General features: G+C 55.2%; 2 protein-coding genes across 2 annotated transcripts; one reads left to right on the top strand and one right to left on the bottom strand.

The window, feature by feature from the left end:
* The first annotated feature begins 445 nt into the window (after nt 1–445).
* BHMG1 (basic helix-loop-helix and HMG-box containing 1) lies at nt 446–20,990 on the top strand. The gene is made up of 15 exons (XM_032613406.1): nt 446–516; nt 1,152–1,164; nt 1,515–1,583; nt 5,935–6,042; nt 11,866–11,977; nt 13,419–13,553; nt 14,436–14,681; nt 15,615–15,723; nt 16,557–16,657; nt 17,142–17,297; nt 17,717–17,790; nt 18,768–18,932; nt 19,009–19,244; nt 20,087–20,176; nt 20,774–20,990. Exons 1-15 carry the CDS (start codon nt 446–448, stop codon nt 20,988–20,990), a joined length of 1,902 nt encoding a protein of 633 aa, XP_032469297.1.
* A 603-nt stretch (nt 20,991–21,593) lies between these two features.
* Nucleotides 21,594–25,786, bottom strand: SIX5 (SIX homeobox 5). The gene is made up of 3 exons (XM_032613187.1): nt 24,944–25,786; nt 23,154–23,956; nt 21,594–22,878 (listed from the first exon to the last, which is right to left on the bottom strand). The coding sequence occupies exons 1-3, from the start codon at nt 25,741–25,743 to the stop codon at nt 22,280–22,282; spliced, it is 2,202 nt and encodes a 733-aa protein (XP_032469078.1). The 5' UTR covers nt 25,744–25,786; the 3' UTR covers nt 21,594–22,279.
* Nucleotides 25,787–26,612: the final 826 nt, after the last annotated feature.

Raw genomic sequence — 26,612 nt, 5'->3', positions numbered from 1 at the left:
AGGGCGTTTAGGTTTGGGAAGGCCTCCTTTTTATGTTCTAGGTCCTCACTTTGGGAGTTTAAAGACATAGTTTTAGTATTTAATATCACAGTTTAGAGATCTCAAGCCACAGTTTTCAGATGTGGTTCCCATTGCAGGGTCTGACATTTCACTGTTAAGACTGAAGTTCTGAAGTCAAAGTTTGGGAATCTGCTCCTTTTAGTTTTAGGTCTGGATCATGATTTCTGGGCCCCAATTTGCAATTTGAGATTCATGGACTTCAGTTTAGAGTTTGGGCATTTTAATTTGGTCTCTTGACCTGTGTTTATGGGGACTGGGGACTTATTTTGGGATCTCTGAGTGCTCAAAGGAGTATGGTGGGGGAAATGAGGCTGCCTGTCAAGCTGTGCATTCCTCCTGGAATCCCAGAGGTCACTAATAATTCTTTCTTTTCCCCTCTTTGCAGATGTGGGATTCCGGCAAGCACTTGTGTTTCCCTGAACAGCCCAGGACCAACTTCCTGGGTCCCAGGGACAGGTAAGTGTTCCCCCGGCCCACCTCCCTTACAGCCCCAGCCACTCTGGTTGAATAATAGGAACAGTAGTGTTTACTGAGCATTTACTAGTTTGCCAGACTTTTTGCTAAGCCTTTTGTTTGTATAAAATCCTTTAATCCTTACAACAACTCCACGAGGAAGTAGGTGAGATATTACCGCCATTTCAAGATGAGAGAACTCTGAGGTAGTTGGCAAAGATCATCTCTAAGCCCTTGCAGGTTTTGACATCCTGATTTTCTTAAATGCCCTTCCTTCCTTTCTTTAATTCTCATATTCATTTTGCCATCAAGCACCTACCAAGTGTCAGGAATCGTACAGAGGGGATTTTCCTAGCAGATTGAGGGTTGGATCAGATTTCTCCCTTCCTCCAAAGTCTGGATAAAGAAGAGAGCCAGAGTTCATCTTATTCCCCACTGTCTTCCCCAGTGACTTCCCGCCCACCTATGTCTTCATTTATTAACTCCAAAAATAAGTGTCTGCTTTGTTCAGGTTCTCTACTTGGGTACTGTGCTCAGAAGGGGCAAATGAAGAAAATGAAGAATGCCTCTCTCGCTTGCCTTTTCCTCCTGGAATTCCAGAGGTCACCAACAATGCATTCTCTTTCCCCCCTTTCTAGATGTGGGGTCTTTGTATTAATAAAGACTCTTAGTTGCAATTAACAGAAACCTAGCTAAAACTGGCTTATGCGTAAAAGGGGATTTATTGGTTCCTTTAAACAAAAAGTTCCGGGGCATCAGGCTTGGCTGGTTCTAGTTGAGGAGTTAAATGATATGGCCAGGAATCTGCCTCTCTTTGCTCTGCTCTTGTCTATGTTGGCTCTCCATTTGTGAGGGCAAGATGGCTCCCAGCCACTCCAGGTCCATATCCTGCCAACTTGACAAGCCTAGCAGAGAGTCTCTTTCCAGGATCCGTTGACTCTGATTAGTCAAGCCTAGGTTACAACCGCAGTCCTGAATCAATCACTTGACTTCTTGGCTAGACCTTGCTTCAGTGCTCCCTAGTGGAAGGGGAGGTTGGGGTCAGCTTCTCTGAACCATATGGACTGAGAGTGGGGAGGGATCATTCACCAAAGGAAACTATTACCAGAAAAGGGAGGAATTGGATGTCAGTCAACCAAAAACAACAGTTTTATCAACAGTAGTCATCCAGTACAATACCCCCACCCCATTCTCCAATATCCCTTATCCCTAAATCGTTCCAACAAATGACTGTCTACCTTCTGTCTTGAACTAACATTTCGTGAGCGCTCCCTATGTGTTAAACACCTTCTGGACAAGATCACACTTTCCAGCCACCTCCATTTTGTAAATGAATTATCAACAGGCTCAGAGAGATGAAAGCACTTGCCCAAAGTCACACAGCAAGTGGCAGAGCTGGGATTTCAACCAGATCTGTTTGCTTCAAAAGCTGAACCTTGTAACCAACTATTATGCTGCTTCTTGGGACTGCCCCCTGCTTTGTCCCACTTTGGGACAGCACATGTTAAAGCAAATTAGGTCTGGGCCTTGGTTTTCCCATAGCTAATGTGAGAAATTTGGACTGGCTCTTGATTAAGGCTTCTTCCAGCTCCTGCATTAAAAACACATTAAGGGACTTCCCTGGTGGCGCAGTGGTTAAGACTCTGTGCTCCCAATGCAGTGGACCTGGGTTCAATCCCTGGTCAGGGAACTAGATCCCACAGGCCGCAACTAAGAGTTTGCATGCCACAACTAAGGAGCTGGCAAGCCGCAACTAAAGAGACCACGTGCCGCAAAAGACCCAGAGCAACCAAATAAATAAATAAAATATTTTTAAAAACATTAAAAATTATAGTTTATGACAGCACTGGTATAAATATGAATATAATCCAAGTTGAATTATATTCATTTATTTCTCTTCTGGTTTTAAAAGAAATTAAAACATTCTCATAAGCCTCTAAAAGTAGCACCAGCCCTAGGCACTGTGCTTACGCTACCTGATGGATAAGTCAGTCTGGGATATAGCAATAAATAAAAGAGACAGGGCTTTCCTGGTGGCTCAGTGGTTGGGAGTCCGTCTGCCGATGCGGGGGACGCAGGTTTGTGCCCCGGTCTGGGAGGATCCCACGTGCCGTGGAGCGGCTGGGCCCGTGAGCCATGGCCGCTGGGCCTGAGCATCCGGAGCCTGTGCTCCGTGGCAGGAGAGGCCACGGCGGTGGGAGGCCTGCGTACTGCAAAAAAAAAAAAAAAAAAAAGAGACAAAAATCTCTCTCCTTATGTTTATATTTATAAGAAAGAAAGAGAGAGAGAGAGAGAAGGAGAGGAAGGAAGGAAGGGAGGGAGGGAGGAAGGAAGGAAAGAAGGAAGGGAAGGAAGAAAGAAAGAAAGATTTCAGATGCTGATAAAGGATATGGGGATGTGACCAAGAATGTGCTTATTTAGATCAGGTAGTCAGGAAAGGCCTCTAGGGAGATTACATTTAAGCTAAGCGCGGAATCAGCCGTGTAAAAATCGGCGCAAAAGAACATTCCCGGTGGAGGCAACGGTAAAGGCCCTAAGGCAGAAATAAACTTGGCAGTTGAAAGAAGCAGAAAAAGACCCATGTGGCCAGAGCTGGCCTGTTCCCCACAGAATCAGAGGGCGGAGCTGGGATTAGTGGGTGAAAATTAAACAGACTCTGGGGAAAGAACTTGGCTGAAACCAAAACCATCCAGCCAGGAAAGGAGCAGCCTTGAGAGCGAGTGCCCAGTTCCCTGAGGCCCCTGTGAGCAGAGCCCCAGGTCACACCTCTTCAGGACCGCTGCCCAAGAGCGGCCAAGATTTTGCATTTCCTAGTCACCCTTTTTCTCCCTCCAATTTTTTTTTTTTTTTTCCTGGAACTCCTGTGTTTGTGCAGAAGGCTCTCTCAGTGCTTTGCAAAACCCAGAGGAAACACCCAGGGACTAGTTGATATGAAACCCTTTTTCTCAGACATGGTCAAATAGCACCTTGAACTTAAATAGACCTGGATACTTTTTCTTCCTGGCTTTCTGTGCTGTTTCTCTTTGGAGTTTCTAGGGAGTCCTCTAGAACAGCAGGAAAGTTGCATGCAGAAAATAAATATCAGGGCCAGGCAAGCCTACCCAGTGTTTCTCCACGGATAGAAACCCAGCACCCATCCTTGCCCCTCGAAATTATGGTTTCTATCAGGAAAGAACTAGAGACCAATTGGTGGTTTTGCTTTTCTTTCATTCCTTCATTCAGCTGACTAATACGTATAGTCTCCTCTACTCGTGGTGGTTCTGGGAGGGTGCACTAGAAATGCCATCCCCTGCAGAAAACACGTTAATGCTTCCCGTTGGGCTTCAGATAAAGGCAAAACTTCATACTGTGAGCCTGTAAGACCCATAAGACCCTGCGTCATCTGGCCCCTACCTCGTCCTCCAGCCTCATCTCACCCCACAGGACTCCTTGCTTTCTGTGCTCCAGACACTTCAGCTTTATTTCCTCTGACTTCTCCATGCTCCCTCTATCTGAAACATTCCCTCTCCCCCTCCACTGATGCAGCTCCACTCATCCCTCAGAGCAGCTTCTGGCCAGGTTTCCTTCCTCTGGAAAAACCTCACAGGTTAGATCAAAACCACCTATCACAAGTTTCCATAACACCGAGCAGCACCTCTCCTTTGTCCCCAGGAGGGACATGTGATTCATGCAGTCACAGAGCCCTGAGCTTAGAAGAGCCCAATGCTTGGTTTAATGCTCTGCTCTCACCATCCTGATATTCTTCACTTTTTTTTTTTTTGGCCAGACCGTGCGGCTTGCGGGATTTTAGTTCCCGGACCAGGGATTGAAGCCGGGTCCTCAGCAGTGAAAGTGCAGCGTCCTAACCACTGGACCACCAGGGAATTCCCAGAATTCTTAATTTCTGAACAAGGGGACCCACAGTTTCATTTGCAATGCCCCCACCCCCAGCAAATTATACAGCTGGTTCTGGTCCTAGTTGCCATTTTATGTTTATTTGTGTGACAATTTGATGAATGACTTTATCCCCGACTGCATTGTAGGCTCTAGAAGGGGCTGTAGTTGTTTTATAGTCTTTTGTCCCTGTCACCGATCACACTTCCTGGCACATAGTAGGGGCTTACTAAGTAATTGCTGAATGCATGAGCGAGAACGATTCTTTCAGGACTTCAGAGTTGGGTTAGGGAGATAAGTGTCTCCCACACTGCTCCCCCATGTCCTCGAGGGCAGGACAGTGATTCCTCTCCCTTTCCACAGTGTCCAGCACAGGGCCTGGCAAAGAGGGGGTGTCGGTTCGTGGGTCTGAGTAGGAACCAAAGATACATCTGTAATCAAGGAAGTGTTTTGGGCTGGGCAGTGCTGCAGGTGACACAAAGTGTTGTGGACATTCAGAGTCGGGGAGAAAAACAGGGGAGGTCGGGGGAGGCTTCCTCGGGTGGCAATTGAATCAGGCCCTGAAGGAAGGTGAGACAAGGATTGGTGGAGACGAGGTGTTTGGGCCTTCCCAAAGAAGTAGCAGGAGTAGTGGCAGCGGTGTGTAATTTGGGAGAGAGACTCCAACGTCTTTGTGTCTCCATCCGTCAGGAGAGAGGGGTACAGGTGTGCGTACATGGATATATTATGAATTATGGATTCAGGGATTAGATCCTGGAAGTTCTGCATCTGCTCAGGAGTCAACTTCTTTCATGCCCTTATTTATTCAATCATTTAGCAAATAGGCGATGACTTCCCGCAGTGTGCCAGACCCTGTTCTAGGTGCTGGAGATACAGCGGTGCCCCCTACTCAGCTCTCACCCAACTGCAGGGACCAGAGAAATGCATGAGCACAGGGGCAGGGGGACCTGAGCAGAGATACCTCACCTGTCCTGTGGAGCTGGGGTCCATTGATGGGAGAGAACAAAAGGAAGTAAGAGATGAGACCAGAAGGGTCAGGCGGGCCAGGCCATGGGGGGCATTATAAGCCATGTTAAGTAAGGGTTTAAACTTGATCCTTCATAATGGGATGGCATTGAGAGGTTTGAAGTGCTTATTAAGTAACTAATGTATTCAGTCCTATTGGTAGCCCTCTGCCTCTGAAAGAATATCCTCATTCCTTTTGCACAGATGAGAAAACCATAGGCAGGTTTGTGTTTCAGAAAGATCACCGTGACTCTTGTAGAGAGTGTGGCTTGGAGGAAGCCAGATGGAAGGCTGGGAGAACTATGTCAGCACATGGACTAGGGCAGGAGCGAGGGGACGGAGAGAAGGGATTGGAGGAGGAATGGGCAAGATTTGGTGACTGATTGGACCAGGGGATGGGGGAGAGTGAGCAGTGCAGACAATGCCCAGGCTTCTGTCTTGGGTGCCTGGGGCAGGGAGCTTCTCTGAGCTGGGGAACGCTGAGACAAGCGGTCTGGGGGATCAGATGCCAAATTCCATTTTGGATGTCCTAACCCAAACCAGCTCTTGCCCCAAAACAGGAGGGCGAGTAAAAACCACACCAACAAACTGCAAGAGCTGGCATTGCTGCTACCTGTGGCCCTGAGGACCAGTACCAAGAAGCTCACCAAGGTAAGGGGGCTGAAGGAGATGAGGTGGATTTGGGAGGCAGATCTGAACATATCAGCAATCGGGTTGACCTCCCTTGTCCTAGGAAACCTAGACAGACCCACCCAGTGACAGCACTGACATGGCAATGGTCCTGACTGGGAATTTCTGGGAGTCTGTGATCCCATGACTAGAAGCCTGGGGGATTCTTTCCTGCAAAGGAGGCAGGGGGAATTGGGAGGGGAAAAATAGGCAAGGTGCTGGGTCAAGGTCATCCCTCTGGGGGTCACACCGCCTGCATTTGAGCCCTCCAGCCCCACACCTGCAGAACTCTGGGCAGCTCGCTAAGGTTATCAGCCTCTCAAGCCTCAGGTTTCCCAGCTATAAAACAAGAAAAAAATAACTCCTCCTACTCAGCGATATTGTGAGACCAAAGTGACATGATAGCCATGACAGGGCCTGAATAAATGTCGGTTCCCTTTCCGGGTGCCTTCTTTTGTGACTTTGTGGGGATTGTCTCCATGAGGTAGGGATAAAGCTTCTCGGTGCCTCCCCAGTGGCCACTCAATAAATGTTTATAGTGCTGAGCTAACACTTGCTCCCAGGACGAACAACTTAATATGAGACTCAGAGATCTGGAAGGTTTGGTGTGATGTTTTCTTGCTATAGTTTCTCTCATTCAGTCCCTCATTCATTCATTCATCAGCCATTTATGGAAAGATTGTCAGATGTCAGAAGCTGTTCAACCGGCAACAAGGGGAAGCAAAGAAATTTGAAACCCAGCCCTCCTCCTCTGAGAACTTAGAATCTGGTCAAGAAGATAAAGGTTTAGGGACTTCCCAGGTGGTCCAGTGGTTAGGACTTGGTGCTTCCACTGCTGGGGCCCGGGTTCGATCCCTGGTTCAGGGAACTGGGACCCTGCAAGCTGTGTGGCACGGCCAGAAAGAAAAAAAAGAGGAAGATTTGAACACACAATAACTGATCCGACCTAGAATGTTATACTTGCCTTCAGAGAGGTTCCGGGCAGCGGGTGTTTGGGAGAGATTTGCCCGACCCTAACCCTATCCTTCTCCCTGCCAGCCACAGCCCATCCATCACCAGATCACGCTGCTTGTCTCTCCTAAATCCCTCTTAATTGTAGGTGCTTGTATCAGTTTCCTGTGGCTGCTCTAATAGATTACCACAAACTTAGTGGCTTAAAACAACACAACTTTGTTCTCTCAGAGTGCTGGAGGTCAGAAATCCAAAATCAGTCCCACTGGACTAAAGTCACGGTGTCAGCAGGAGGGTCCAGGGGAGCATCCATTTCCTCTCCCTTTGCCAACTTCTAGAGGCCGCCTATGGTCCTTGGCTCACAGCCCCTTCCAAGCCAGCAGCGTAGCATCTTCTAGTCTCTCCTCTACCTCTGCTTTTGTCGTCATTTCGCCTTCTCTGCCTTTGACCCTCCAACCTCCTGCTCATAAGGACGCTTGTGATTACACTGGGCCCACTCAGACAATCCAGAATAATCTCCCCATCTCAAGATCCTTAACTTCATCACATCTGCAAAGTCCCCTTTGTCATACATGGCAACATATTCACAGGTCCCGGGGACTAGGACGTGGACGCCTTTGGGGGAGACATTGTGCAGAGCACGACAGTGCTCAAAAAATATCTGAGGGATTTTGCCCTCTGTCCTCCAACATTTGAGTATCTGGTGTGCGTAGGCACTATAAGTTCTTGTCGGGCAAGGCAGAGATGACTGGGACACAGCCCCTGCCCTGGAGGAATGACAGTTGAGTCAGGGCACAGGCAGCGTTTCATGACTGACTAGATGACCACATCTCTTCGTGGAATCCTCCCCAGGCCTCAGCCCACTTTCTTTACCATTGATTCTCTGCTGTCTTAATAATCCCACTTCTTCCCCATCTTCATCCTCCCTTAAATTCATTCCTGGGCCCCCTGCTCCATGTACAACCAGTGTCCCACTCAGTCCCCAGCCTCCCACCAGACCAGGCTGCCTGACATGCATCATCACAGCTCGTCCAAGGGCTGTGTGACGTGCTCAGTCCACTGCTGAATAAACTGTGGGAGCTATTATGCGTTGTTTTGCCCGTGTTTGAGGTTTAGGCTTCAGCTTAGGCCCGTGGTATCCTTCCTCACCATCCTGGCTGATTAAGTGCCCCTGCCCCATGTGGTCCGTGGCTTCCCATCCCTCTGACCATCACAGCCCTCTGCTCATTACTGTGATTGTTTCCATTTCTCTGATTCCCTTTATCTTATTTTATTTTTTCTAATTTTATTTTTGGCTGCATTGGGTCTTTGTTGCTGCGCGTGGGCTTTCTCTAGTTGCAGCGAACGGGGGCTACTCTTCGTTGCGGTGCACGGACTTCTCATTGCAGTGGCTTCTCTTGTTGCGGAGCATGGGCTTTAGGCACGTGAGCTTCAGTAGTTGTGACGTGCGGGCTCAGTAGTTGTGGCTCGCGGGCTTAGTTGCTCCGCGGCATGTGGGGTCTTCCTGGGCCAGGGCTCGAACCCGTGTCCCCTCCATTGACAGGTGGATTCTTAACCACTGCGCCACCAGGGAAATCCCTCTCTGATTCCCTTTAGATGAAGGGTTCTGCAAAGGTAAAAACCATAATGGATGAATCTCTATCCCCAGCACCCCAGGGCCTAACACAGAGCAGATAACAATAACAGTTGCTCCCCATTGACTGAGAGTTCTAGGTGTCAGACAGTGGATGCCAAGCTTCTTATATACATTTTCTCTCTCTCTCTTTTTTTTTTTTGAGATGGCTACTTTATTTATTTATTTTTTTTTTTTTTTTTTTTTTTTTATTTTTTTTTATTTTTTCGGTACGCAGGCCTCGCACCACTGTGGCCTCTCCCGTTGCGGAGCACAGGCTCCGGACGCGCAGGCTCAGCGGCCATGGCTCACGGGCCCAGCCGCTCCGCGGCATGTGGGATCCTCCCGGACGGGGGCACGAACCCGCGTCCCCTGCATCGGCAGGCGGACTCTCAACCACTGTGCCACCAGGGAAGCCCTACTTTATTTATTTATTGGCCATGGCATGAGGCATGCAGGATCTCAGTTCCCCAACCAGAGATGGAACCCGCGCCCCCTGCAGCGGAAGCGCTGGAGTCTTAACCCCCGGACTGCCAGGGAAATCCCTACATTTTCTCATTTAATCCTCCCCCCAAGGCTTGTGAGACGAGTATGAGTATACTCATTTTTTGGTTCGAGGAAACAGGAGCACAGAGGGGTCATGTTGTCCAGAGAGGCACAGCTGGCCAATGGCAGAGTGAGTCAGATGTGTCTCACTCCAAAGGCTCACACCCTCCACCACTCTGTCACTCGATGCTCGATAGATGTTTGCTGAATGAATGAATGAATGAATTTCCCTCTGTTGAGACAGTTATAGTTTGCATCGATCTTACCTTCAGGAAGTCTCTGGGATTTGAACCTCTGGTGTAGCCCCTGAGCTAACCTTCCCAAAGTTTCAATTACCAAGCTTTCTTTCTGTCCTGAAATCTGAGTTGATGCCCAGTTGCCTTCTGCATAAAATCTTTGTGCTAGTAATAATAAGTGACACTTTATATTGCTTTACAGTTTACAGAGAATTAGCTTAGTGAACGCCCACCATGTGCCAAGCCTGGTGTTGGAGATACTAAGCTAAAAAGACAGGATTTGCTCTTGAAAAACTCATGGTCTATTTATACAAAGATAGAAAAGGTCTTTTTTTTTTTTTTTTAGTAAATTTATTTTATTTATTTATTCTTGGCTGCATTGGGTCTTCGTTGCTGTGCACAGGCTTTCTCTACTTGGGGAGAGCAGGGCTACTCTTCGTTGCGGTGAGCGGGCTTCTCATTGTGGTGGCTTCTCTCATTGTGGAGCACGGGCTCTAGGCACGTGGGCTTCAGTAGTTGCGGCACGTGGGCTCAGTAGTGTGGGTCACGGGCTCAGGAGTTGTGGGTCACGGGCTCTGTAGTTGTGGGTCGCAGGCGCTAGAACACAGGCTCAGTAGTTGTGACACACGGGCTTAGCTGCTCCATGGCACGTGGGATCTTCCCGGACCAGGGCTCGAACCCGTGTCCCCTGCATTGGCAGGCGGATTCTCAACCACTGTGCCACCAGGGAAGCCCCCAAAGGTTTCTATTTAATCCCTTGAGAAGCCGATGAAGGTGTTCGTTCTCATCCAGATATCAACTAAGCATTTATTGGACAACTGATTTATCAGGCTCTGTGCTGGGCGATTTCACACTAATTTATTTCGTCCTAATGATAATCCTCTGAGGCTGAATGAATATCCTCGTTACCATTGCACAGATGAGAAAACCGAGGCCCAGAGAAGTAAAATGACCCGCTCCCAGTGCACAGCCAGTAAGTGGCAGGTTGGAGCCAGGCCCCAAACCAATAATCTCTTGGCTGTGTCACGTTATTCCTTAGTTAGATTGTAGCTTCCTTCCCTGGATCAGGTTAAATAAGTTCAGTGACTGTATTATATTTTATGGAACGATTTCACATAAGTCACCTCTTGAGACCATCCTTTTTTAAAATTAATTTTTATTGGAGTATAGTTGATTTACAATGTTGCGTTAGTTTCTGCTGTACAGCAAAGTGAATCAGTTATACATATACATCTATCCACTCTTTTTTAGATTCTTTTCCCATAAAGGCCATTACAGAGTATTGAGTAGAGTCCCCTGTGCTATACAGTTGGTCCTTATTAGTTATCTACTTTATATATAGTAGTGTGTATATGTCAGTCCCAGTCTCCCAATGTATCCCCCACCCCCCCAGACCATGTTTCCTGATTTGGGGTTGGACGATTCCTGCTAACGGTTTTGTTGTTATTCTGGGGATCCAGTTCAATCAAAAAAATATTTATGGGTGTTCTTCCTTCACCAGGCTAACTCCTTTCAGTCTTCAGTTTAAATGCGGCCACTTCAGAGAGGCCTTTCTGGACACCCAAGTCTAATTTCAGAGTCACCTGTTATGCTCTTTTATTCATAATGCTTATCACACACTTGATAATTTTTTATGAATTATGAGTTTATTAAGGTCCGCTGCCCTCCCTGGATTGTAAGTTCCATGAAGGCAAACAAAAGTGTGTCTAGTTCACCCTTCCACATGGCTCTTAGTGGGTAGTATCTTTTTTAGCTTAGTGTCTCCAATACCGGCCCAGCCAGTATTTGGTGGCTGGTTGGGGGATGCCTGCTGATGCTGTGGGGAAGAGGCGTTCCTTCAGTGATAACTAAGTCACCTCTCGATTCTGTGTGCTTGGGATCCAGAAATCAATTATCTACAGTCTGTACCCTCAGCTAGTTCAAGGTCAATGGGAGAGAATGATACATAAACAGATAATTATGAAACACTGTGGCAAGTGCCTTGGTGGAAACAGGCCCAGGGTTTTACAAGAATGCAGAGGAGGCACATCTGACCCAGCCTGGGTGAGGGGTCAGGAGGGCAGGAAAGCTTCCAGAAGGGGAGAACACTGTGCTGAGGCTCAAAGGAGGAGAAGCCAGGGAGGGAGTCTGTGGGGAGAAGAGGAGGGCTTTGCGTGTGCCAAGGGCCAGTGGTGGGAAGCTGAGCAGTATGTGTCCCCAAAACTGGACCAGGAGGCAAGCAGGCCTGGGTTCAGATCCCAGCTCTGCCACTTCCTCTCTGTAACCCAGCAAGTCCCTTTAACGCTCTGGGCCTCCGTTTCCTTAGCTGTAACCGCCGGCTTACTGGGCCACAGTGAGGACTAAAGAGCAGAATAGGAACCTCTCTGCCAATGGGGGGATTGTTGGGGCAGGGTCCCCGGTCCCCAGCAGCCTCACATCATCTCAGGCCCCCGCTCAACCCTGTCTTTCTTTTGGGGGCAGAAGGAGATTCTGCTGCACGTCCTGTACTACATTCACTACCTCCAGAGAAAAATCGATGCGGCCAAGGCCTTGCTCGAATTCCACACCACCGATGGGAACGGAGGACTGGGGGGTAAGTAAGTTCAGCCGACGTTTCCCAGCGCCTGCTACGTGCCAAGCATTGTCCTGGCTGTCAGGGACGCTGAGTGACTTAGACTGGTCCAGTCCTTCCTGGATCTCACAGCCTGTCTCACGGGACAAGTCAGAGGGATGTCCAAAGTGCTGTGACCCCAGAGGAGGGTGTCTGGGAAGACTGTGGTGGGAGGGGCCTCGGAGCTGGGCCTTCGAGGACAGGGAAGGGGGAACCATGCCAGGCAGAAGAAACAAGGTGAACAAGAGTCTGAAGGCACGAGAAGACACCTGTGGGACGTCCGGGGACAGGCAAGCAGTTGGGTATGACTGGAGGGGTCGTGTAGCACCCAGATGATGTGCGCAGGCTCCTGAGCCAGGTCCCAACTCGGGCACGGTCCTATCAGCTTCTGATAGGGACGTGGGATTCCAGAAACCTGTGGGTGACCTACACTGCTCTGTGCCTCAGTTTCCTCATCTGCAAAATGGACCCATACCCCCTTTCTGTGTTTGTTGTGAGGATTGAATGAGTTAATACATGTAAAGAGTGCTGTAACACAGCGCCTGGAACAAGCCAGTCATCCCATGCCGTGTGTGCCGGCTGCTGTGGTTACTGGTGGGAGGAATACACGGGCAAGAGGGGTAGAAGATGAGGCAGGGACGAGATTCTGAAGGGCCTCAAGCGCCTGGCGGAGGAGGGAGATGAAGAAGATGAGAATGACTGAGGCCTTTAAACCAGAGGAAAGCCATGATCAGAGTTTCTTTGAGGAAGAGGTGCCTGACATCTAGCATGGGGACTTGCTATTAAGTAAGAAGCTGGAGTGGGGGAGATGAGTGAAGATACTTTTAGGGGTGATCTGGATGGGAGATGATGAGGCCAATGTAGCACCGTAGCTGAGGGTGTAGACAGAAGTAGGTAAATTTGGGAGTATTTTTTTTTGGCCATGCCGCACAGCATGCGGGATCTTAGTTCCCCGACCAGGGGTCGAACCCATACCTCCAGCCTTGGGAGTGCAGAGTCTTAACCACTGGACCGCCAGGGAAGTCCTTGGGAGATGTTAATGAGGAAGAGTTGAGAGGCCCCGGGCCACCCAGAGTGGGTGCTGGAGCCCCTACCATCTTGAGGAGGCTGGAGGAAGAACTGATTTGGGAGGCGGAAGACGGGGAAGCATCTGGGAAGTGCTGGGTCTGTCTTTCCTCTCAGCCGAGGCCTGGAATGGCCCTGAGGACAACTGAGTTCTCACCTGTATTTCTGCCGCCTGGCTACACAACCTCAGCCAGGTCCCATCTCCTCCCGGGACCTCAGTTTCCCCATTTGTAAAGTCAGTCTGGGGACCGTGGCAGCCTCCCTGCTCCCTGTCCATCATGAAGTGCTGTCCAGAGGCAGCATTCAGGATGGATAAGGGTGAGGGCATCTGACCTGCCTCATTCTCCGTCCTGCACAGGGCTGGGTTGGAAGCCGGCCGCAGGCCCAGCAAAGTGGAGACACTCCACCCCGTCCAGCACCCCACACTCTCATGAGTCCCATCTTTGGGGAGGCTGCCAGAAACCTCGGAAGAAGAAGCCGGCCCAAGCATCAGGTACAAGCCGTCAGTGGGGACAGAAGAGGGTGCAGGGGTCAGATGGGAGCGGGTCTCCTTCTCCAGGACCGTCCCCACTCCCGGGAGGCCCAGTCGGCAATCCTGAGCCCTTGACAAGGCTCTGGATTCAGATGTGCCTGGGTTCAGCTGTGGTGCCTCCTCTTCCTAGCTCTGAGGCCTGGGGGTGGGTCACTCTTCTCCTGTGAGCCTCAGCTTCCTGGTCTGGAAATTGGAGGGCCTGCCACAGGGTGGTCCTCAGATTAGGAGCCAGGCGCACGCCACTCAAGCAGTGCTTAAGTGATGGGGCACATGGCCAGTGCCCAGGAATGGAAGCTGCTGTCAGCATTTATCATCCCTCTGCCCAGTCATCCATCCCCAGGCCAGGGCAGCAGGGAGTGTGGGGTGACAGAAGGACCCCAGTGCGGGAGGCAAGTGTCCCAGGTCCCACCTCAGCCTTGCTACTAACACTACCTGTCCCTTCCCCTTTTCGAGCCTCCGTTTCCATGTCCTTAAAAAGGGAGTTGGACCTAATCAATGATTTCCAGCTCTGGCTGCACATCTGAATCACTGGGGTGCTTTTAAAAATGCCCATTACCTGTGCCTCACACCCAGAAAGTCGGGCTTCAGTGATCTGGGTGGAACCTGGGCATCAGTATTTTCAGAGCTCGCAAGGTGATTCTAACGTGTGGGCAGGGAAAGGGGGTGTCCGACTAGGTGGTCTTTAACTGAGGATCTGGGCCTCTCCGGGAAGGACTGAGTGACCAGGCCAGACAAAGCTTTGAAGCAGGTTATTGGGCCCAGAGCAAAGACCCCCACCTCAGCCACCCTCCGGTGACAGTCAGGCCCCCAGCCCTGTCTGACGCCATCTCTCTGCTCTCCCAGAACGCCAGACCCGGGCCCAGAACCCTCGTCGCTGTCTGGCCCTGGACCAGCCTGAGAAGCAGGTGACCCCATCCCCAGACCAGAGAGGAGGAAACATGGTGGCGACCATCACCCCTCCAAGATGCCTCGACTCCTGCAGTCACCCCAAGGCTGTGTCATCCCTGTCTCAAGGTGACAGAAAGGGAGGAAGATCCTGGCTGACACTGCTGCATATGGCTGAGAACAGCGTCCACTGTGACATCTCAAGTTGGTGTCTTTCCTCTCCACTAACTTAACCACTCGTTTATATACCACTTGTCGGGCACCCTCGACGTCCCAGACACAGTCCTAGTCGCCAGGGATTCTACAATGGAATCCCTTCAGGCTCTGTTGGGGGTGTAAGCAGGGGACAGGGTCACAGAACTGGAGGCAAGAGCAGGGCCGCCTCGTGAGCCTTCCTTCACTTGAATCAGCCAGACAGACGCTCTTGTGAATCCCCATCCCTTTGCCAGCTTGCAAAGGTGTGACACCCCCAGGAGATACGGGCGCGACTGGAAGGCGAGGCCTCAGGTCATCCTATTCCTCTGTCTGTTCCTTCAGCCTTTCCTCCCAGAGCATCTCCTCTGGGCCAGGCCACGTGAGCGGTGCCGGTGACAGTCCAGTGAAGAAATCCCACGCTCTCACTTCCTGGGGTCGCCCAGGAGGCTGTGGGAGCCCCAAGGAGGCGCCTGACCCACCTGGGGAAGGAGGGTGTCCCAGATCTTGAGCTAATCTTGTGACCTTGGGCCAGTTACTTGATATCTCAATGCCTCAGTTTACTTAACTGTAAATGGGTATTATAAAAACCGTACCCTTTGGTAAAGGGCTACCGAGTAGTATGTAAAACTTAAGATTAAAACCGTGCTGCCTTGGTAAGCACTATATACTTGTTTGCTCTCGTCATCTTCATCATCATCATTCTGCTTAAGGATTTTATCTTCCTTACAGCTTCTGATAGGGACGTGGGATTCCAGAAACCTGCAGGTGATTCAGGGAGCCCCCAAACCTCACACAGAGGCCCCAGAGCCTGAGGTTTTGGCTGGGATGGGGGGAGGGATAGGCTGTGGCATACCCCAGCACCTCTCCGTCCCTGCCTCTGTGAGTCCCAGGATTTGGGCCAGACACAGGAGTGACCATCCTGACTTGCCCCACCCCCCGTAGGCTGCTGTTGCAAAAACAGTGCCCAGGATGCGGGGCCTTACCCTGCCTTCGAGGCCCAGCAACGGGTTGAGAGGATCCATTTTCTCAACAGGACCCAGCCCCGTCCCAGGTAAGGGAAGCCCAGGGATGTGAGTGGAAGAGGCTGAGGCGTTTGGTGGGATTGGCTAAGGCTTGGTGAGAAATGGGGTCAATCACCACCCTTGACTGGTATCTGTGGAGTGAGCACCTCTGAGGGCCTAGCTTTGCGTCAGGCATCGTGAGCTCAAGGGAAAGCCTTGCTTCCTACGTGTTGACCAGGGCCGCATCCTCTCCCTGCCTCCCGTCCCGCCCTCTAGCCTGTCCCCAGTAGTCACCTGCATGGCTTCTCTAACACACAAGACCTTGATCATGTCAGTTTTTGGCTTTAGGCTATTCCCTCCTGTTGGGTAGAGCCCAGATACCTTAATTAGCATTTGAGACCCTCTCTGGTCCCAGCTCACCTTGCCAGCCCCCTTTCCTGCTCCTCAACTGCAAACCTTACCCTTAACACCACCAAATATTCACCACTCCCTGCGGGAGCCAGGCCCATGTCCCCTCTGGGCTTCTCACCCTTTGTTCCCTCTTCCTGGAAGCTTGATCCCTTTGTCCACCTGGAAAACTACCCATCCTTTAAGCTTAGCTCAGCTCGGTCCTCCCTCCTGCCCTGCCCACCGTCTGTGTCCTCCTCAAAGCCTCATCACAGCTCTGCCCCCGTTTAGTCAGCTCTGATTACAGCTGGCCTCTCCTTATAAGCCCTGAAGCTCCTTGAGGGTGGGCACCCCCCAGCGGCCGGCACGGAGAGATCCCTGTCTTAGTCCACAGTGGGTGACACTGAGACACCCAAACGGGAAAGGGCTCGCCCCAGGGCCCACGGTGTTCCAGCCCGGGGCTCCAGGTCTGCCTCTTCAATTCCTCCTCTTGCAGGCAGAAGCTGGTGTTGTGCGATTACAGCGAGGAGGTGGACAAGGAGTCCCCAGATGCTGACCCTTGGCTTCCTGCCTGGACCCCAAAGGGCAGCGCCCATGGTGACTGAAGCTCTGTCTGTCCTCCTTGTAGCCTGGAGTGGGGTCTTCTTGGTACCTTCCTTCTGAGGATGTCTGTGGAAGGGGGGAGAGCGGGAAAGGGATGGATGTCCACTAAGCACAGGGATGGCAACACACAGCCTGCCCATTGTCCCTGAGCCATCAGTTGCCATGGAAGACGTTGCTGATCAATCATTACTCTTTCAGTTGATACCAGACACTGCCTCAGAATCTTTCTTAACACAGAGCTCCAGGTAGCTAAAGTCAGTCTATTGGATCTGGCACATGATGATACTGATTTTTTTCCTGGCCATTCCTAACAAGATGCCAGGCACCGTGCCTCTTAATTTCCTCTTCCAAGCACTCACCACAAGGAACTGACAGTCACCTTTCCCCAGTGTCTGGCACCATCCGCTCAAAGCCAGCTGCTGTGCTGGGGGAGATGGCAACCTCTGACACACCCTCGAGCCTGATATTTCCTTTTCAGGGAGCCCACTCGCCTTGGGGCCTCCCCAGATTGACAAGTGGAATGCGACAGGTCACCGGAGCGAGATCCTAGGGCTCAGCCCCTCCCTCTTCAGCTCCCCGGGGAAACTGCAGCCAGATCAGATCCTGGAGGATGGCACCAAGTACCTGACCCAAGGTGAGCACCCAGGGCTGGACCTGATGCTTGGTTCATTCAGAAAAAACACCTGCAGTGACACCCACCAAGTGTGCAGCCCTGTGCTGGCAGTGCTGGATAACCAGGTATGAATCCCACCCAGGATGAATCCCATCCCAGCCCTCAAGGAGCCCACAGCCTGGTGGGGAGCAGCCCCAGGCCAGCGTGGCGCGTGGAAGGCTCCAGGAGCCTGGAATAGGGATCCACTCACTCTGCCCAGGTTCGTGGTTCCCCACGGGAGCTGGCCTGTGAGCTGGATTTGGACTTGGGGCAGAAGATCCCAAAGCCAAAGACAGAGAAGGGCACTCCGCTAGCAGGGGTGGCGGGACAGAGGCACGGTGCCCTGAGAGAGGTGTTTCTGTCCCAGCCACCCCTCTGGTCTCCCTCCCCGCCCCCGACAGCTCTCTTTGAAGAAGTAGTCTTAGATCCTGCGTCTTCACCTTCTGCCTGCACGCCTGAGGGACCACAGAAGAAGGTAGGTGTCTGCCCATGCATCTGTCCACACACACGTCCATCCTTCTCTCCACCTGCTTGATCCACTCATCCGTCCCCTCGACCTTTCAGCTCCTCCCCCACTCACCTGTCCATCCATCATGCTTCTCCTCATCCTTCCAGAGACTCATCCACCATCTGTGCCCTCACCTGCCTGCCCGTCCTTTGAACACTCCCTGCTGGCCACCAGGCGCCCTGCTCTGTGCTGGGCCCTTAGAATGAACCAGACACAAAGGATAAAAGCTGAAAGCTGCCAGGTGCCCAGAAAAGACCCCACATAATTTTATGACTGCTCTATGAGTCAGGCTCTCTTGTGAACCCATTTGACAGATGAGGAAATTGAAAACAGCCGGTGACCCCCAGGATCCTCAGTTGGAAAGAGCCTCCTTCCCAGGCCCCCGGGCTGATTTCTGTAGCACCGTCTGCTCCAGCAGTTCAACGTCTGACTGCCAGAGGGGCAGCCCCAGCTCCGGTCCCCAGTGTGTGGCCCCCTCCAGTGTGTGGGAAGGTGGCCCCCTGCCTCAATGAATAGCCGAATCTGCTATAGAAACAAAAATAGACACCTTTAGCGGAGCTCTTGGGAGTGCAGCCACTGCACCAAGTGCCTCTCGGCCTTGCAGAGGATGTGTAGTGACACCATCTGTGCATGAAACTGAGGCTCAGAGGAGTTAAGACTTGCCCGGGGCATCACGGCTACTTTGCAAGGTGGTAAACTGATGGGATTGAGAGAGAGTGCCCCAGAATAGGAGGCAGAAGACCCCCATCCACCTCCTCTCCAACCCCCTGTGGAAACTGGGGAAACTTAGCTTGAATTTCTGAGGAGGCATCTGGAGGCTGTTTTGAGCCTGAGCTGTTTGTGATGATGCTCGTGTGACCTCCTAGGAAAGCAGTGAGTGGGGGCCATGAAGGGACAGCACTGTCCCCCTCCGTCTCCTCCCATCTTTCTCCTTCACCCCCCAGGACACACCCCCTGAGGCCCCCGAAGACCTTCCCGACTCCCACAGCTGGTGCCAGTCCTTGGTCTCACTGGACCACTGCTACCTGTCGCTGTGTGAGAACAGCAAGGTGCTGTGCAGCCCCAGCTCGGAGGACACGGACACAGACTCGGTGTGGAGGCAGCAGGAGGTGAGGGAGACAGAAAGCCATCCGCCTGGTCAGTCCGCGTCTCCTGCCCGCCCTCACCTCTCTGTCTCCCACCCAGGATGTTCAGGCCAACGTCGAGAGCCTGCAGTCCTCCAGCGATGAGGATGAGAACTATACGTGGACCCCCACCCAGCGGGCCTCAGCCCTGCCCGCAGCCGGGAGGAAGGGCAGGGTGGTCGGGGGCCTTGTGAAGCCCAAGGAGAGCAAGCAAACCCCCTGCTCCACCCAGATGAAGAAGAAGTGTGTCAACGGCTTCATCATGTTCTGCAGGATGAACCGGAAGCAGTACATCAGGTGGGAGGGCGTCCTCTTCAGCCCTGATTGGGGCCCTACCCCACTGTCCATCCACCCGCAGAGCATGCCACCCACTGCTGCCGACACATTCCTCAGCCACGCTCTCCCGGCCTCCCCCTGGCCCCGTGGCACTGGTCAGGGCCTGTGCACTGCAAGCAGTGAAACTCAGCTCAGACTTAGGAAAGATAGGAAACTAACTGGCTTGAATTAATTAATATAATGAACTAATTAATATAATTAATTAAATTTATATAACCTGAAAAAAGAGGAGCCACCTTCAGACATGGTTGGTCCTTGGGCTCAAAGGACGCTGCCCGGGATCCTTGTCCCCCTCCACTCCGCGCTCTGGGTTGGCTTTGTGCTCCATCACGCTGGGCTGGGCTGGGGCAGGCTCTCCCGCAGGAGCTTCAGGCTCGCGTCCTGTCTCCTGCCCCAGCAACCCTGTGGGAGGAGAGCTCCTCGCTTCTAAGATTTCAAGCAAAAGTTCTTGGGGCCGACTTGATATGATCTATCAGGCGCCTAGCCCTGAACCGATCTTGCCAGTCTGCAGCCTCCGTGGAGAAGAGGTGGTGCTGATATTGGAGCAGCGGATACAGGTCCCAGGACACGGGGTGGCCCCTTTCCAGCCACCATTTAGTCCAGCTCCCTTCTTTGCCACCTCTGCTCCAGGGGGCGCGAAAGGAGGCATCTTTCAGGGCAACACAGAAAGATCCGAGTTCTCAGCTTTGGAAAGCTGTGGCTCTGAGAGGGCCAGGGACCCTTGTGTGGTCACACCGTTGGCCTTCGCCCAAGCCAGGCGAGGCTACAGGCCTCTCCTCACCTCCTCCTCCCTCCTGCCCCAGAGCCCGCCCTGGGACCGCATCCACGACTGCCACCAAGGAGCTGGCCCACCTCTGGCGGATGATGACCCTGAAGGAGCGGAGACCATATTGGTGAGAAGCCCCTGCCCAGAAGGTGTGGGTGGCGGAGGCGAGGCCCCTGTTTCTCATCCTGCTCTGATTTTCAGAGCCTTGAGCTCTGTGATGTTGGAAACAGGTTGGGAGTTTCCTCGGGCAGGAGATTTGGGTGTCACGAGCTCTTATGAAAGAGTTGGGGTGACAAGCAGAGCAGCACTCTACCCCTGCCTGTAACTTCGAAGGGCAAACAGCTCAATTCTGGATTTGGACCCCACTGCCCTAAATTTCCTTTGCCCTCTCTGCCACAGGGAGTTTCTCAGAGCAGAAAGCTGGGTCTTAACTTCCCTGTCGCTTGGTCTTCTCCTTCTCTTCCCCTCTTGATGCCCCCTCCCTCCTGAAACCCTCTCCTCTCCACCTGCCCAGCTTGTAACTGGCCCCGGAAACACACGTGCACGTGTGCAGATGGTGACAGGTCCTCACGGGAGCCAGTGGCTCCCCCGCTGGGGCCAAATAAAGCCCTGGACGCCCCCTCAGCCCAGGCCCTGGTCACTGCTGGGGCCAGAGCACTGGGTGGGACAGAGATGGTCGGGAGGCGACCGAGGAACCCTGCCCATCCTGCCACCTCTCTCCCAGCACCAAAGCGCGCAGGTTCAGTCGCCGGCACAACCGGATCGTGAAGAAGGTCAGCTCCAGCAGCGAGGACGAGGACTGGGAGACCCCCAAGCCCTTCTACCAGCTGCTGGCTGAGAAGGCCCGCCGCCCCCATACCGCGCGTGAGGGCAGCCTCACCCCCTCCGCCACTGCCTCGCAGCTCCTGCAACCGTGGTCTGAAAGGAGGCGCCGGTGGTGAAGAGGTTGTCTCATCCTGGGCATCACCGCCGCTAGTGCAGAGCCCCTCAGTCAGGCACCCCCAAGTTGGGAGGCGGCTATTTATTGACCCCGGTGCTTTGTGCGTTTGCCTGGGTACGGGGCAGCCAGAACTTCTCCAGCCCGGGGTCAGCAGGCGTCTCACAGCCCCTTTCACGCCTGGCCTGGCCTATCAGAGGAGCCGCAGGTGGGGAGGAAGGACCCCCACCCCCACCCAGCCACCCCCAACAATGAAATGCAAGTCTGTCCTTTGCCCAGCCCAGAATCAAATGCTTTCACCCAGTTGTACCTCACTCTATGCCTCCGGCCCTGTTCTATTTATAGTTCTATTTATAGATTATTTATTGTTTTTAACTAAATAAAGTGGAAACTGTTACCAGCAAGAGACAGGGCAGGGCCCCTGGTCTCCTGCTTTCTCAGCTCTGCTCAGGGCAGGCACCTTCTCAAGCAGCACCACAAATCTGACCTCCAACCCTGTTCCCCCTGAGAACATCTGGTCAGAAAGCCAGAATCTCAAGGTGAGCTTTTTGTGGTTCAGCTTTTCCTTGGGCAAAAGCCGTTGGAAGATAGCCCACACCCCCCGAGGTTCTAGTTGTCTGTTAACTTTATTTTAATTGAAATGAAGGCATAACATGTCCTAGAAAAATAAAGATTTAGGATATAAACTAGACACAGGGGTCAGGGTTGGCCCGAGGGTCAAGGGATCTTTGGTCTGGGGCTGGACGTGCTACTGAGGGCTCTAGTCCAGGAGGAGCTAACGGAGGACCCTGGCCCACAGACCACACACCCGCATCCCTCGTGGGCAGGAAGGGCCCGGCGGGGAAGGTCCATCAGTCTCCGGGCACAGGACTGCCCGTCCTCCACCCTCGGATTCCCGAGCAGTTCTGGGAACACTGGATGTCAGTGGAACTATTAATAGTGTTTCAGGGAGTGATAGGGAGAGGGCTCAAGGGGGTTGGAAATCCAGCCATTCGGCAGGGCTTTCAGCTCACAGCTAGTACCAGGTCGAGGGGGGCAGAGCCCCTGAGTCAGGAGCCCCAGATCTCCCCATGTAGATCAGGAGGCAGAGCAAGGAGAGGGCTGTAACAGAGGAGGCGTCCCGTCAGAGGACGTTGCCCCGGACAGAAGTGGGCCTCCAGGGCGTGGAGAGGTTGAGCGGCCGCAGGGAGGGTGTAGTGTGTGTGGATGGCAGCCGTCTTCGTGTTTGAGAGGCTCCCTCCTCCCCGCTGTCCTCGAGCACCATTGTCATGGGAGGCCACAGGGCCCGGCGGGTCACAGTTCCAAGGGCTCTTCCACAGGCACCGACTGTAACTGGGTCAGGACCTTGGTCTCCACTTCCAGCCCCTCGTCAACCTCGCCCCCCGCCGTGGCCCCCAGGAGCAGCCCCTCGGGGTCAGGATCCGGCAGCCTCAGCACCGTGTGGGGGGCCTGCGTCCCCAGCCCTTTCTCTGCCTCTAGCAGCCCCTCAGTGCCGGCGCTCAGTTCCAGCCCGGCTGGCCAGATGGGCACCGCTGCAGGCGACAGCAGGAGCCCCTCGGGCGGGGGCGCCTGGAAGCCGGGCAGGAGGCCGGAGGAGTCTGGGGAGAAGGGCAGACTGGCGGCGGCCGGGGCAGGGGGCGGCTGCGCAGACAGTGCGCCTAAGGCGTGGGCCTCCGGCAGAGCGGGGCTGGGGGCCACCGGGAGGGCTCCTTCGGGGACTGAGATGGCTGCGTCTGGCTTCAGGGGCAGGGCCAGGCTGGGGGCCGGCGACAGGACCTGGGAGACCAGCATGCTGGTGGGGAAGGTGGCGGTGAGGATGATCTTGCCCTGCTGCACGGCCACACCTGTCACAATGGGGCTGCCAGACACGGGGTTGGCCAGCAGGAAGTTTCCTGTGGGGAGAGGAGAAGGGCCAGGCGCAGAGGTGAAGAGTTCGCCGCTGGAGAGCAGGCAGGGAGATCAGCCAGAGGCAAAAGGAGCCCCTTCAGGGTCAGGGTGAGGCCAAGTCTGCGTGGCTCGAGCCTCAGGGTACTGCCTGGCACGGGAGGGTCTGGGACCCACCCGGGATGAGCTCCCCACTCCCCACCGTTGCCCCAGGAAGCCCACTGACAGCGCCATCCCTCCCTGAGGTAACTGTACCCCCCGCCCAGCCACCAGAAAGGGGTACCTGGGGCAGTGGCCGAAGGCAGCTGCAGGGCAGTCACGCCCACCCCAGAGTTTATCAGGTGCACGTTGGCAGGGCCCGGGGCAGCTGCCACCTTCACGGGGCTGCCTGGCCCAGCTGCCAACAGCTGCAGTGGCCCCACAGCCTGAGGCAAGGTCACCACCTGGGAGGTGGGCACCACCTGGGGCAGGTTCAACAGTGGGGAGGTGGGGCCCAGGCCGGCAGGGTAGCCAGGGGGTGGGGAAAGTGGCACCACTTGTGGAGCAGCCACGGAAGTCACTGGTCCTGGGGGTAGAGGAAAGGTGGCAGCCGGCGGGGGGCCAGGCACCACTTGGGGCAGAGGCCCTGGGACCTCCTCTCCAGGCGGCCCTGAAGCAGCCACCTGGGCCCCCTTGGTCTCAGGGGCTTCAGGCTGAGCCTCCTCCAGGCGAACCTCCCCAGTCTGAGGGTCCAGGACCAGGGAGGTCTTGCCCTCGCTGGCCCCCTGGGGGCTGGGCTGCGGTGCAGGGGCGCCCCCGCCCCCGCCGAGCAGCAGGGGGCCCAGGCTGGAGGCCTCGCCCAGGGCCAGGCTGTTGATGATGACGGGGCTCCCATTGAGGAGCACCGCTGGAGAGCTGCCAGCGGCCAGGAAGCTCCCGTTCACCAGGATGGAGGAGGAGGCGGGGCACGGCGCGGGAGGGGCGGCCCCGGCCAGGAATATGGAGCCCTGGGCGGGGGCCTCGGCCGCCACTGGAGCCGCCCCCCTCTCCAGGTCCTCAGGGCTGCGGCTGGACTCGTCCTCCGTAGTGGGGTTCCCATCAGATTCGCTGGCCGGAGAAAGGATTGTGAGTTGTGGTCCCGAGTGCTGTGTTTCTCCGCTGGCCAGCCCGATTCCTGCACGGAGCCGGCTGCAAAGTGCTCGGAGGAAGCACAAGCCGCCCACTGCCTCCCCACCTTTCCCCAGCCCAAGTTCCTGTGCACCATTTCAGGGGTTATGAAACCTCCTCTCTGAGACCACCCAAGGGCCCCAGGGAGGAGCCTCTGCAATACCACTGACTAAAGGCTCAAGCTTGCCGCTTTGCGGGGGAGGAGGCCCTCCTCTCCCAACTCCTCGGCCTCAGGGCCCCGGAGGCTGAGCAACCAGGCTGCCTGAAGTCTCCTGAGTCGGCCTGAAAGGAGCCGAGTGGCTTTGGAGAGAGTAAGGAGGTAGCCGCCCGCTCAGTTCCCGGTGCCCTCCCCCGACCCCCCTCCTCCCCGGGCGTCTGAGGAGTAGGAGGCCGACGCGCAGGGTGGGAGGAGAAGGGCTTGGGTTACAGGGAAACCGGAGCTGGGGAAGGTTCACGTTTCACAACAAAGACAGAAGACGGACCACGCTGTTTGGGCCCTGAGGGGGGGCGGGAAGGGGGGAGGTGAGACCGAGCAACGGTCAGGGAGGGCCTGGCCGCGAAGGGGACTGAACAAGCCCCTACGCCCGGTGGGGAGGACAAAGGCCCCTCCTCCTTTCCCGCAAGCCCTCATTTTCTCACTGCCGCCCCGAGTCTAGCCGCGGACACGGATGGGATCTGGGACGGAGCCTTGAGTGGAGCAGAGAGAGGCGGTCTCCCGGCCTCCGCGAGAGGAGCATTGGTGTCCCGGTGTCTGGGAGAGCCGGGGCGCGTGCCCGTTCCATGCACACGGATTCCCCGCGCTCGGCTGGCGCCTGAGGGTGTGAGCGAGGGGTGTCCGAGGACAACAGGCATTGGGGGGGGGGGGCTGGGGCTGGTGGATGGCACGTCTCCGGGAAAGCGGGACTGGCGCCGCCCGGGTCCCCTCACCTCTTGCAGGGCGCGCCGCCGCCTCCCCCGGTCCGGTCGCGCTGTCGTCGGTTCTTGAACCAGTTGCTAACCTGCGTGAGCGAGAGGCCGGTGAGCGTGGCCAGGCGGCGCTTCTCGTCCGGCGTGGGGTAGCGGTTGCCGCGATAGCAGGCCTTGAGCGCGGCGCGGGACCGCTCCTTGAAGCAGTAGACGGTCTCTTCGCCGTCCCAGATGGTCTTGGGCAGCGGGAACTTCTTGCGCAGACGGTACTTGTCCACCGCGCCCAGCGCGCGGCCGCGGGCCCGTTCGGCCTCGTGGTAGCGCGCGCGCAGGTAGAGGTCCTGCAGAAACGCGTGGTGGGCGGCGGGGAAGGGGCGGCTCTCGAGCAGCCGGTAGAGCTCGGCGTACTCGCCCCGCTGGAAGGCCACCAGGGCCCGAGCGCGCAGCACCGGATCGCTGCCACGTAGGCGCTCGGCCGGGGGCAGTGCGCCCAGGAAACGGCTCAAGCGGCCGGCGTGGCCCGCCTGTAGCAGCGCCTCGCACACGCACGCCACCTGTTCCGGCGAGAAGCGGAGACCCGTGGGCGGATCGGCAGCGGCCTCGGGGGGCGACCCGGGTACGCCCGGGGATCCCGGGCCCTCCACTTTCACCGCCGCTTCGCCCGCCCCGGCCCCGGCCGCCGCCGCTGCCTCACCCTCGGCCGCCTGCAAAGTCTGCAGAAGCTGGCGCGCTTCCTCCTCCTCCTCTTCGGTCGCCGCCGCCGCCACGGCCTCCCCCCCAGCCGCCGGCCCCGCGCTCGGCTCCGCAGGCAAGGTAGCCATGTTTTGCAACTTTGGGAAGTTCCTCCCTCCTTCTCCTCCTCCCTCGGGCTTTCCCCAGCCCCCTCCCCCGCCCGGCTCCCCTCCCCGCACCCCCCCGCAACTTCGCCCTTCCCGATCTTCTCCCGCCGACCCCGCGTCTCCCCCCTCACCACCGATGCCAGGCCCAGTTCTCTATTAGGGTCTCTGTCCCAGTGTGTGTGTGTGTGCCCGTCCCCCTCCCCGTCTGTCCGTGATTCTCCCTTTGTTTTCCCTTCGCCTCAGGCCGCGCTTTTTGCCTCCCCCCCGCGTGTGCCTCTGGTTCAGGGCCTCAGTTTCCCCATCGGGACAACGGAGAAGGCAACAGGCCGTCCGGGAGGGCTAAGGGCGCGAAGCCGCCTCCGCCCCGAGACTGAGCTTCTGCACGCCTCCGTCTCCAGGGTCCTCCGAAGGCCCCCCTCACTCCCCATCTCGGCCCGCGCTCCGCCCCTCGGAATTCCCGGCTCCGCAGGGGGGCGGGTCTGGCTGGGAGAAGGGGCGGGGGAAACGGGCTAGAAAGTTTGCAGCAACTTTTCTTGAGCGTAAGTCAGTCTCTGGAACGGATGCGCGTGGCCCGCGCAGGCGCAGTGGTAGGAGGATGGCTGCGCTAGCTGCCAGCCCAGCCCCCCCTTCACCGCGGCCTGGTGGCACAGCTGGGCCACAGCTGGACAAGAGGCGGTGCCTCCTGGTGGCCCGCTCTTCTCCTCCTATTGGCCGGATGTCGAAGCCACGCCCCGCACCCCACCCCCACCCCTGATACGTCCGCTTCGCCTCCCGCTAGCTTGCTGCCAGGCCATTGGCCACCTCCACTCGCCTTCCTATTGGCCCACTGAAAAGCCTCCTGCGCTCAAAGC

The sequence above is a fragment of the Phocoena sinus genome, chromosome 19 (assembly GCF_008692025.1).
Source record: "Phocoena sinus isolate mPhoSin1 chromosome 19, mPhoSin1.pri, whole genome shotgun sequence".
In the NCBI taxonomy this organism is placed as follows: Eukaryota; Metazoa; Chordata; class Mammalia; order Artiodactyla; family Phocoenidae; genus Phocoena; species Phocoena sinus.
The sequence above is the reverse complement of the archived record's forward strand: the minus strand, read 5'-3'. Positions and strand labels throughout refer to the sequence as shown.